Source organism: Pongo pygmaeus, chromosome 2, assembly GCF_028885625.2.
Source record: "Pongo pygmaeus isolate AG05252 chromosome 2, NHGRI_mPonPyg2-v2.0_pri, whole genome shotgun sequence".
Classification (NCBI taxonomy): domain Eukaryota; kingdom Metazoa; phylum Chordata; class Mammalia; order Primates; family Hominidae; genus Pongo; species Pongo pygmaeus.
Genome location: NC_085930.1, coordinates 57,622,283 through 57,634,920, shown reverse-complemented (window position 1 = coordinate 57,634,920; position 12,638 = coordinate 57,622,283). Strand labels below are relative to the sequence as shown.

Here is a 12,638-nt window from a genome sequence, read left to right as displayed (position 1 = left end):
GCCAGATGTTGGAAGTGAACAAGCCAGTGAGTCTGTCTTCACTCCTGGGAGGAGTCCATTTTTGTTAATTTTCTCAGTGACTGGGAAGGGCTGGTCTTCCATTTCATTCCCGCTTCCCCTTTTCATGGATGACTGAGAGTGAGGTCAGATTTTAAGGAACTGAGAGGAGGAAATGGAATAGGTCTGCCTAGTCTTAAAAAAGAGAGAGAGGCAAGTGATGAGAGTTTGGTGGTGTAGCAGGGTGAAGAGAAAGCTTGTTATTAGTGGGCCATGAGCATATTTGTAGGCACATGGAAGGGACCAGAGGAGAGAGTGACGATGGAATAAATTCTCCAAAGAAGGTGGGGTTTGCAGGGCTGCGTTTCCTCAAGGAGGGAGGAGCACTTCTTCCCTTGGGATGGTGAGATCAGAGCGAGGCTGGGAGGACATGCCAGTTTGTTTAGGACGGAGAGGAGAGGGCCGGCTGAAAGGCATCCTAGGGCCTAGGACCAGAACTGTGAGTTCCTGGGAATAGGTGAAGGGAGAAGTCCTTTTACCTATCTCTGTGGGTGACGAAACAAGTGAGATCGTTCCCTCGCATAAGTTTGGAAGCAGGAGTTGGAAATAGACCTCGTGGTGAATTTGACAGTGAACAGAGAAAAGTGACAGGACTCGCAGCCCTGACCGGATGCCTGGCTTCATGCATCTGCGTCCAGTGCGTTTCCGCCCCACGCACTCCTGACGCTTTCATCTGAGGCTGACCTCTGTCATGTTTAGCGAAATTGGTTTTGTTTACATTTTGGCTTTACTTAAAGACGTAGAGAAAAGTTCAGCTAAATAAATAGGTTTTCTCCTTCTTTTAAAAACTATTTATAAAAAGAGAATATATTCAACATAAAAAATTAGAAAAGGTAGATATCAGAAAGGAAATAAGCATCACCCATAATTCTATTAATCTAAAGATAAGATGATGTGCTTCTGAATTATAGACACAAGTGACAGTTTTTCAACTCCATGGAAATACTATGATGATAACTATTAATTACTGTTTATCCCATACCAGCTACTGAGTGGGGTGCTCAATGTGTATCATCTTCTTTAATTCTCTCAACAACCCTATTTTATCAAAACTATTATTATCTCCCTCTTATAAACAAGGAAGCTGAGATAGGGAAAGATTAAGTAACTTGTCTAAGATCACAAAAACAAGGGAGACATGGGACCGAAGTCAGATTAGCCAGATACCTGAGCCCATGCACCTAAATTCTGTGTGGATACTGCTATTAAATAAAATAGTATTTGGGCCCAGCGTGGTGGCACATGCCTGTAATCCCAGCACTTTGAGAGGCCAGCACTGTGATGGCTTGAGCCTAGGAGTTCAAGACCAGCCTGAGCATCAAAGTATAATTGATGTACAATGAGCTACACATATTGAAAGTGTACAGTTTAACAAATTTTGACATTTATGTACACTCACGAAAGCAACTCTGTGATGAAGGTAACAAACATATCCTTCACCTCTAAAAGTGTATTTGTGCCCCTTTATCATCATTTCTTCCTTCTCTCCCTCCTGCCTCCCTTACCCCAGGCAATGAATTTGCTTTCTGTCACTACACACTAGACTGCATTTACTCAAATTTCGTATGCCTAGTATACACTCTTTTTTTGCCTGCCTTATTTCCCTTAGCAGTTATTTTGAGATTCATTCATGCTGTTAGTGTATCCATTCATTCCTTTTGTTGCTGAGTAGTATTCCATCGCATAGATATGCAACAGTTTATGTATCCATTCATCTGTTGATGGACATTAGTTTTTGCCTGTTATGAGAGAGCTGCTATAAATGTTCATGTTCATGTCTTTGTATGGACGTATGCTTTCATTTCACTTGAGTCAGTACCCAGGAGTGGGATGGTTGGGTCATATGGTAGCTCTTTAACTTTTTAAGAAACTGCCAAACTGTTTTCCAAAGTTTCACGCACGTCCCTGTGAAGAGACCACCAAACAGGCTTTGTGTGAGCAATAAAGCTTTTTAATCACCTGGGTGCAGGCAGGCTGAGTGAAAAGAGAGTCAGCGTAGGGAGATGGGGTGGGGCTGTTTTATAAGATTTGGGTAGGTAGTGGAAGATTACAGTCAAAGGGGGTTGTTCTCTGGCTGGCAGGGGTGGGGGGTCACAAGGTGCTCAGTGGGGGAGCTTTTGAGCCAGGATGAGCCAGGAGAAGGAATTTCACAAGGTAATATCATCAGTTAAGGCAGGGACCGGCCATTTTCACTTCTTTTGTGGTGGAATGTCATCAGTTAAGGCAGGAATCAGCCATTTTCACTTCTTTTGTGATTCTTCACTTGCTTCGGGCCGTCTGGATGTATACATGCAGGTCACAGGGGATACGATGGCTTAGCTTGGGCTCAGAGGCCTGACACAAAGAGCATTTATCATTTTACATTCCTACCAGCAGAGTGTGAGGGTTCCAGTCTCTACATATCTTTGTCAACATTTGATGTGGTCAGTCTTAAATTTTAGATACTTTAAAGGCGTGTGGTAGGATCTTATTGTAGTTTTGAATTAATACAAGGCTTTTAAATTGTTTAGCATGCAATAATTTATATTCCCTATAACAGTTATATAGCTTCACATATCAATTAGTAAAAGGAGAAGAGAAGAAATGTAAAAATTATTACTGGTCCTGGAATAATAATTACAAGTTCCCTTTATAGTCCCTTTTATGCGTTAACTATAATACTTTTTAATACATTCTGTCTAAACCTAGCAGCAGCTCTGCAAAGCAGGCTTCTTTCCATTTTACAGATGAAGAACTAAGGCTGAGAGAGGTGAAGTGACTGACTGAGGGGCCCACAGTTAGAATAGAGAAAAGATTTGACCTCAGAATCTGTTCCAAAGCTGATGTACTCTGGCCCTCATGCTATATTCCATTTGTAGTTCATTGTTTTCTTTTTTTTTTTTTTTTTCAATCCACTTTCCCACTTTTGCTTCCTTCCCCAAACGTGGAATACAGAACTCAAGCCTTCAAAACAGCTAGCTCTGCCAGCCAACCCAACAATAAGGGAAATTATTTTTAATGTAAATACTCTGTGGAGTCACCACTTGTAAAGCCTCCAAGCCTGAAAGCCTGGGTGTGATGAACAAGCATGTCCTGACTCATTCGCAGCAGCCCAACCTCTGGGCCAAGTTTGTTAACACCATTTACATAACAAGAGCCCACTTCACAGAAAACAGAATTATCATTCTTATGCTGAGCCATCCTTCACTTGTGGAGCTATTTCCATTTTAGATGCAACCTTCCATTCAACAAACATTTATTTTGGATCCAGCAGCCAAAAGTTGAGAGCCCATCATGAACCAGGCACGTTTATGAATTATCCCATTTATTACATGCACAGTTCCTCTCTGTATACGAATGTGGGCAAGAGTTTGGTCATCTGAATCTGGCTTCTCTGGCCCTTGCTAGTTGATGGGCTGGTCACTTCATCTCTCTGAACACCAGTTTCCAGTTTCCTTACCTATGAGATCGCAATATATTACCTATGTCACAAAGGTTGCAGTGAAGATTAAGTGGAATAATGGAAGTGCACAATACATGTTTTGTATTATTATTCCTGTTCTACTGATAAGAAAAAAGCTTTTGAGGTGTTGAATAGTTGGCTGAAACTGCACAGGTAAGTAGGGGCAGCAAGAAAATTCACATGCTCGTCAGAAGGCACCCAAATTCCACGTTGTTCTGTCTTCTTACTGCCACCCCACTTGTGTCCCCACAAGACCCTCAAGAAGCTGGTGTGGAGGAACTGGAGACTGAAGAAGTTAAATGACAGAGCCACATTCAGAGCCCAGTTTTGCAGAAGTTGTGCCTGCCTATTAAAGACAGCTTGGAAAATAATGGGAAAACAAAAAATTGTCTATAACCTTAACCCCAGTCCCAACCACAGCCACATTATGGGGTATTTTGTTCTCTTAATGGAGAGTTACGCTTGTTTCTTAAGTAGTTTGTAATCACACTACAACTATAGTGCTAAATTCTTTGTTTTCAGCTTATATTGTAGATATTTACTCATAATTTTATACTTTCTATGAATAATTTCTGATGGCTGTAGAGGAGATATCTGAATTTATTTACCTTTTCCAGCACAGTAGGATATTCATGCCTTTCCCTTTTTCTCACTATTAATTAATACTGTTGCATGTATTTCAGAATACTTCTTTCTTGTGGATAGATTCCCCTGAAGTAGAATCACTGAGTCAAGGATAATTTGCACAGAGTAAAATTGACCCTTTTTAGGTATAAAGTCTTATAGCCACCCCCACAATTGAGATATGGATTATTTCCATCACCCAGAAAGTTTCCCAGCATGCCTTTGTCATCCATCTCCTCCCATGACCCTAAGCCACTTTGGCAACTACTGATCTGTTTTCTGTCCCTGTATTTTTTTCTTCTTCTGGATACCATATGAATGGAATTAGCCTTTTGAGTTGGGCTTTGTGTCCTTAACGTAATGCTTTGAGATTCATCCATGTTGTGGTGTGTTATCAGTAGTTTGTTCCTTTTTTATTGCAGTGTAGTATTTGATTGTATGGATGTATTATGATGTGTCTGTTGACTACTGATGGACATTTGGATTGTTTCTAGTTTATGATGATTGTGAATAACATTTTTATAAATATTTGCATATAGGTTTTTATTTGAGCATAAAGTTTAATTTCTCTTGGGTAAATACCAAAGAGTGGAATTGCTGGATTGATAGTAAGTGTATATTTAACTTTGTAAGAATCTGTCAAACTGTTTTCCAAAGTTGGTGAAACATTTTGTATTCTCATAGGCAATTATGAGAGTTCTAATCATTCCACATTTTTTTTTTTGAGACAGAGTCTCGCTCTGTCGCCCAGGCTGGAGTGCAGTGGTGTGATCTCGGCTCACTGCAAGCTGCGCCTCCCAGGTTCATGCTGTTCTCCTGCCTCAGCCTCCTGAGTAGCTGGGACTACAGGCGCCCACCACCACGCCCGGCTAATTTTTTGTATTTTAATAGAGACAGGGTTTCACCGTGTTAGCCAGGATGGTCTCGATCTCCTGACCTCGTGATCCACCCACCTTGGCCTCCCAAAGTGCTGGGATTACGGGCATGAGCCACCGCACCTGGCCTGGTTCCACATTTTTATCAGCACTTGATACTGTCAGGGTTTGTTTGTTGGTCTGCTATTCAAATAGGGATCTAATGGCTATCTCGCTGTGGTTCAAATTTGCATTTCCTTAATGACTAGTGATGTTGAGAACCCTTTCGTGTGCTCGTTTCCACCCATATCTCTTCTTTGGTGAATTGTCTGTGCAAATCTTTTGACCACTTTTTAAATTCAGTTGTTTGGTTTTTTTCTTAGTGACTAATGAGAGTTCTTTATATATTCTGTAAACAAATCCTTTATCAGATTTTATTTTTTTCAAATATTTTCTCCCAGTCTGTGCCTTGTCATTTCATTTTCTTAACAGTATTTTTCAAAGAAGGTTTTGAACAAATTAGTTTTTGTTTTGATGAAGCCCAGTTAATCAACTTTTTATCCTATGAATCATCTTATCTAAGAAATCTTTGCCTACGTCACAGTCACAAAGATTTTCTCCTAGGTTTCCTTCAGAAGTTTTATAGCTTTAGGTCTATGTTTAGGTCAGTGATCCACTTTGAGTTAATTTTTGTGTATGATGAGACGTATGGGTTGAACTTCATTTTTTTTGCATATGAATGTCCAGTTCCAGTATTCTCTGCTGAATTGACTAGATATGTGTGGATCTATTTTTGCTCTATCTATCCCATTCCACTGATGTATGCATTCTGTCATTGCATATATTTTGTCATTACCATATCTTTGATTACTGTAGCTTTGTAATAAGTCTTGACCTAAGATAATAAGTCCTCCAACTTTGTTCTTCTTTTTCAAAATTGTTTGGCTAGTTTCCATTGCTTACAATTTCATATAAATATTATAATCAGCTTGTCATTTTCTCAAAAAGGCCTTCTAGGCTTTTGATTGTGATTGTGTCAAATCTATAAACCAATTTGCTGAGAGATGGCGTCTCAACACCATTGGCTCTTCCAATCCTGAAATGATATCTCTGTCCATTTATTTAGGTTTCTGATTTTCCTTAAGGTTTGTAATACAATTTGTCAAATTAAAAGTTGGTTTTCTGCTTCCTTGCTAGGGTGTTGAGCACATGGCTGTGCCCTTTTGGATAACAGATTCATATGTTTCCTGCAAAAAAATCTACTAGTTTACACTTTCTCTCTATTGTATTTTATTTCCCAAGCATCTGGCTCCCTCTTTTCCACACTCCAGGGCTTATAATGCATTGCCTTATTTATTTAATAGGTTTTAACTCTTTATCAAAATATACACACCGAAAACTATATATAGTTATATATATAGTTTATATATATACTATACATCTCGATAAATGCTCACAAGGTCAAGAAACACAACATCACCAGCACCCTGAAAGCCTCTTTGTGACCCTTTCCAATCCTGACAGCAAGGAGAACCACTATTCCAACTCCTACCCATAAGTAGTTTTGTTATGGCTTAGCATTTCATTGCAGCAAGGGACCTTCTAGGCTTCTCACTCCAGGTTCCTAAAATGTGTCTGGCCTCCTCACTGTGCTCCTTTCCCTTCTGAGCTTCTGTTAGCGCCTAGAATGCCCACTTCCTCTTCCGCCTTCTCCCTTCTTATTCCTTCTTTCAGCTTCCTTTAAATTTTTTAAAAATTATTTGTTTTTGTTTTTATTTATTTATTTTTTTACAGACAGGATCTTGCTCTGTTGCCCAGGCTGGAGTACAGTGGCATGATCATAGCTCACTGCAGTCTCAAACTCCTGGGCTCAAGTGATCCTCCTGCCTCAGCCACCTGAATAGTTGGGATGACAGGTGCACATCTCCATGGCTGGCTAATTTTTAAATATTTTTTGTAGATATGGGGTCTCCCTATGTTGCCTAGGCTGGTCTTGAACTCCTGGCCTCATGCCATCCTCTCACCTCAGCCTCCCAAAGTGTTGGGATTCCAGGTGTGAGCCATCCCACCCTCTTTCAGCTTCCTTGAAGTGTCCTCCTCTTTTTTTCCAGCTCAGTTTAAGTTTCGTCTGTGTTGGGAAGCCTCTCCCTCCTCCTCCTCTCCCTGGCTTCCATTAGCATTGGACTTTCCTTCATTAACACTCCTGTCATGGTGTTGCTGTTTCCATTTGATTATAAGCTCTTTGAGGTCTGGAACTAGCTTTTCTGTGGACCCAGTGCCTTCTGTGAGGCCTGGCATGCAGTAAGAGATCAGTGATTGAATGCTGGATGAATGTTGAGTGTCTAGGAAACTGATTCCCCAAAAGGCTAATCCCTTTGTTCACAATAGGTCTCCTGGCTGTCAGTCCTCACTGGCTTCTTTTCAAACTTCTTTTCCTCCTCATGTTGGCAGACTCTTTTGTGATTTATTTATTTTTTATTTCCATGCCGCCTCTGGAGCAAGTGAGAAAATATCATAGTTCTTTTGGCTGTTTTATCCACCATTATGATGATAAGTAAGAGAGGATGATACCCTCTACTCTTCATCTGTCGTAAGAGAGCAATAGCTTTTAACCTATAAGGTCCGTGAATCCAGTCTCCTATTTCAATAGCAAGTGTGCAGGTATAGAGGACTCTCAGCAGTGTTTAAATCCTTCATTTATTCATGCTGCTACCGACGCATTTTGGGATGCCTGTTCACCATTACTAAGAAGGCGACCATATCCCAGTGTTTGTTGCTCTGTATCAAGGTCTAGCTGCTCCTAAAAATGATGACTGGGAGTGTTTTTGTGTAGAGTTGGCACCACAGTGGCTGAGTATGAAAAATGCAGAGTCCTTCCTTTCCAATACAGACTGTATTCAGCAGTACCTCAGTCTGAAGACTGGATAAATTTCAGATAGTAGAGCAATAAAGGGAGAAAAGGGATCTGATTGACTTTAAACACCAATGTGGCTCAAATAACGATTGGAGTGGTTTATATCTACCAGAATAGATGGCAGGTTTTACAAACCCTCAAAAGACAAACCCACCTATTGGTCATTTGAGTGCTCTGTTCTGATTGACTCAGGGCTAATGGGGGTACTTAACCATCTTAACCATCATCTTAGACTAGCCCAGCCAACCAGGGGATGTTGATGGGGGAGCTGGTTGTGGGGAAGGTTAAAGATTGTTCTGGGGAAGGAAGAATAGCTGAGGCCAAAAGGGGAAGCGTCCAGGAGGAGCAGCCCTCAGGGGTCATCAGTGAAAGGAGCAGAGACGAGTATGATGGGCTGGAGGGAGGGGGTTTCAGGTGCATGGGCCAAAGTGGGCAAAGCCTTGGACATTTGTCTGTGTGCACCTGGGCTTCCCCAGTCCAGGCTGTGTCTCTTCAGAGCCTCTGTGGAATCTCTCCCCAGTGGTTTTGTGAGTGTGCCCCAGGTACACATGGCAAGGGGAATGCCTCTGATTCAGGCCGTGACTCCTAGAGAGGGGCCAGTGCCCTGCATGACCAGGGCAGGACTGGGCAGAAAGACTGGTGTACCCATCCACCTTCTGTCCTTCAGGAGAAGATTGGCTGGCGAAAGGATGCACTGCATTTGCTGGTGTTCACAACGGATGATGTGCCCCACATTGCATTGGATGGAAAATTGGGAGGTCTGGTGCAGCCACATGATGGCCAGTGCCACCTGAACGAGGCCAACGAGTACACTGCATCTAACCAGATGGTGAGTGCCGGGGACCAGATCCCCCCTCCCTGATGCCTCTCCTGTGACTCTGCCCGTGGTCTTAGTACTTGCCCAGCCTTGAAACCTTCCTCTGGCCCTCAGTATTCACTGGCTTTCTGATCCATTCTTGGCATTGGGTTTCATTATTCAGTCTTCTCCAACTGGGTTTCCGGAACTCCTAATTGACTTACAACATTTCTCAGGGATTTCTGTAGCTGGTTCATTTTTCTGTCAATGTGCATCTAAATGGGAATTGTTTGGTTGGGATACGGGTGGCCCAGGGGAAACAGGATAGATCTCATAGTGGGGAGGGTGTCTTAAAGGAGGGTGGGTGCTGTGCCCCTGCAGAAGCCACAACTGGTATAGAAGTTATGGGGCAGGACTTCCTGACTTCTAGACATGGGCTCCCAGAGGTGGTGAGTTGCCTGTCAGTGTCAGTGGTGGTGGGCAGAAGTGTTCTGCATGGAATGAGAGGTCCCAAGGACCATCTACTCCCAACAGTCTATAACCACAACTATGCAATTTAAAAGAATTTGTGCAAAATTTCAAACATATATAATAATAGACCAGTAAAATGAACCCTACATGCCCATCATCCAGATCCAACAATGATCAAGATCTTGCATACTCACTATGCAATTTTCCCGCCAAAATCTGCACCCTTTTCTTTCTCAAATCCATTCTGGTGGCCAAAGAGGAATTCTTCCCAATTTTCTTCCTTAGAGAAGCCCATTTTCTCCAATTTCAAGAGGTGGTCAGTGCCCAAGCCTTCCATCTTGTTTAGGAATAATGGAATCTGAAAAAAGGACTATAACTGTAGGACCTCACCAGATGCGGACCCCTGTACCCATCATTAGTCCTCAAAATTCCTCAGGACACTGTTAAACTGCCTCTCAGCTTCCTCTCTTCCTCCTCTTTCAGCACCCCTGCCCCATGGCCCAGCTTTTAGTCCAGAGCTTGGCACCCTCCTCTGCCCGTCCGAGCCACAAGCAGGATGAAGTAGGACCTGTGGGGGATGTTGGCAGACCTAAGCTTTAGGCATAGGAGAAGGAAAATAGGGCAAGGAGGCAGGGAGGAAAAGTCTTAGAGGAGAGAGGAAAGGTAAGAGGCACTGATGACAGAGGGTAGGATGTGGTGGCTGTTCTCTAGGGCGTCCCCACTCGTCCCCCTCCCTGCTGAAAGGATGGAGACACAGACAAGATATGGAAAACCTCCACTCATCACCTCTCCACTCTGGGGTGAGAGGAGTGAATCTAGTTTGGTGGATGCCAGAGGGTCCTTTCCTTGAGGGTCTCCTCTACTCAGTTCCTCATTTCAGGAGCTACCAAGAAGGCTTAGTTATTAAGGGACTCTAAGGGGCCACCTAAGGAAAAGGTGCTTCCCTGGCAAATGCTGGCTGCTGACTGCATTAGAGCCAGGTGCTGGTATCTACACCTGTTAGGAATGTCATAGCCTTGACTTTTGCCTTGGCCCTAGGACTATCCATCCCTTGCCTTGCTTGGAGAGAAACTGGCAGAGAACAACATCAACCTCATCTTTGCAGTGACGAAAAACCATTATATGCTGTACAAGGTATGCTGGGAGGGAGGGAGGCTAGTGATTGGTGGGGTGAAGGGGATGGTGAGGAGTGTTTACAACTCTGCTTATATGGGGGAAATTCAAAGGAGGGGTGGAATATAGCCCAGTCTTGATCTAATGGAAAATAATAGGAGGAAACAATTAAGCATTTGCATAGCAGTGAACACCTTACAAGAAATTTGAACATATAGTATCTAATTTGATTCTGAGATAAACCTTGAAAATAGCATGAATTCCCATTTTTTTGGGTGATGAATTGGAAACAGGCACACTCTACTAGAGAAGGAAAATATAAAATAAAATGAAGATATACACAAAATTAAGGCATCTCATCAAGCTACATCACTAATCTCTGTATTCCAGAGCTTTATGCCTGAGCCTGCAGACTATAATTGACCAGTGGGCTAGTCTGGCACAGGAATTCCCAAAGAAACCAATAAATGTCCTGAGTGAATACAGCAGTCTGCATGTGGATCTGTTCCATTTAAAGAAACTGTTCCTGGGTCACCCTGGACTGCCCCATTTAGTCTGGGGCAGGAATTCCCAAAGAAACCAATAAGTGTCCTGAGTGAATAGAGCAGTCTGGGTATGGATCTGTTCCGTCTAAAGAAAGTGTTCCTGGGTCACCCTGGACCATCTTCAGAAACTCCCCACATGAACGTGCTCCTTCTCACAGTCACAGATGAGCCAAGTTTGAATTACAGATGTCCTCGGTGTGTTCATGTAAGCTAAATGTAAACTGCCTCTGAGATTCCTTTACGTGATGAAGCAATGGGAACTTAATCTAGAATCCCTCTCCACCCTCCACCCCCAGAACAGCTGGCCACAGTTCCCTCTCCTTCTTGCTCTTAAATGTCCACAAAAGAACCTTTGTCCGATTGTGTTTTTCTATTGCTCCTGCCTGAGATTATCACTGATAAAATGCCACTTATATTTTCTTGAGTTCTTTATCCTCCTTTAGTCCAAATCAATGTTAGAAGATGAAACAAGGGAAAAGGATTGTTTTTCTTTTTTTGTTTAGTGGAAGATAGCAGGATAAAGCCTATTCAGGGCATGGTGGTGTGCGCCTACAATCCCAGCTACTGGGGAGGCTGAGGCAGGAGAATCTCTTGAACCCAGGAGGCAGAGGTTGCCGTGAGCCAAGATTGCGCAACTGCACTCCAGCCTGGGGGACAGGGCGAGATTCTGTCGCAAAAATAAGTAAATAAATAAATAAAAATAAAAAATAAAGGCCTATTCACTTACAAATAACGTTTTATGTTTTTAGAGGGCTCAATTGCACAGTCTGTATTGGGTTTCCAGATATTTCCAGAGGGAAGAAGTCCAAGTTGGCTTAAGCATCCTTCCTCAGAGCTAAATACACCTTGCTTGGGGGGAGGAAGCCCATCCAGTCCAAGGCAGGCAGAGGGTGGTGGATGTCTCTGTCACTGTTAGAAGTGGAAGACTCAGGAGTTAGTACAGATGAAAGAGGAAAGGTGGGTACTTCAAGGCTGCCCCTTTGCCACAGGACCTCAGAGGTCCATGGGAGGGTGCTATTCGTATCTCAGCTTCCTCTTAAAGAAAGGGTCTATACTTGAGACCCTTGGAAAAGTTGCCCTTTTCACTTCTTCTGAACAGATTGAGCAGATCCTGAAAGCTGAACCTGTGAATACCTCACAGACCGGGGGAGAAATGGCAAGAAACTGTCAGGAGCTGTCGACCTTAGAAGATGGGTTTTTAGAGAGCTGTCTGTTACCGTGGGAGGGGCGGGGTCTCAAGACTTTATCTTTTAGGGAAGGATCTTGTGAACCCCTTTCCTATGGATCTATAGGGCTGGATACTCCACGGCCTACTGCAACAACTCTTCCTTTGTGCCATTTCTTCTTGCTTTTCCCTGTGGGATCTTCTTCAGTTCATGGTGGGAGAAGGTGGCAGGATATGGTTCTAGGAGCCGTTACTGTTCTAGCCCAGTATAGCAATGCTCACTCTGATGGTTGGCAGGGCAAAATGAACTTATTTCTTTTCTTTACTTTTTTTCCCAAGAATTTTACAGCCCTGATACCTGGAACAACGGTGGAGATTTTAGACGGAGACTCCAAAAATATTATTCAACTGATTATTAATGCATACAATGTAAGTCACCAGTTTCTTGCCCCACTGCCACCTCCCTTCCACCCCCTCCCACTGAGGCCCTGCAGCTGCCGCAGGCTCAGGTGGGCAGTTCACCGTGCTGCTCTTCTTGGCTCTGCTCCCCCATCCCCTTGAGTTTGGTATCTTCTTCCTGCTTCACTCAGGTTCAGGGTGGAGAAACCCATCCTGCTTGATGAGTCTCCCTCTCACCTCTGCCATCTTGACTCATCT

At 43.1% G+C, this 12,638-nt stretch overlaps 1 protein-coding gene across 2 annotated transcripts in view; it reads left to right on the top strand.

Moving 5' to 3' along the window:
• ITGB5 (integrin subunit beta 5) overlaps positions 1-12,638 on the top strand; it is a 122,875-nt gene that overhangs the window by 56,709 nt on the left and 53,528 nt on the right. For both annotated transcript variants that reach the window (XM_063661682.1, XM_054480965.2), the window contains exons 6-8: positions 8,559-8,720; positions 10,197-10,292; positions 12,321-12,410. In XM_063661682.1, coding sequence (XP_063517752.1) covers positions 8,559-8,720; positions 10,197-10,292; positions 12,321-12,410 — 348 coding nt within the window. The remainder of the gene's footprint in view (positions 1-8,558; positions 8,721-10,196; positions 10,293-12,320; positions 12,411-12,638) is intronic.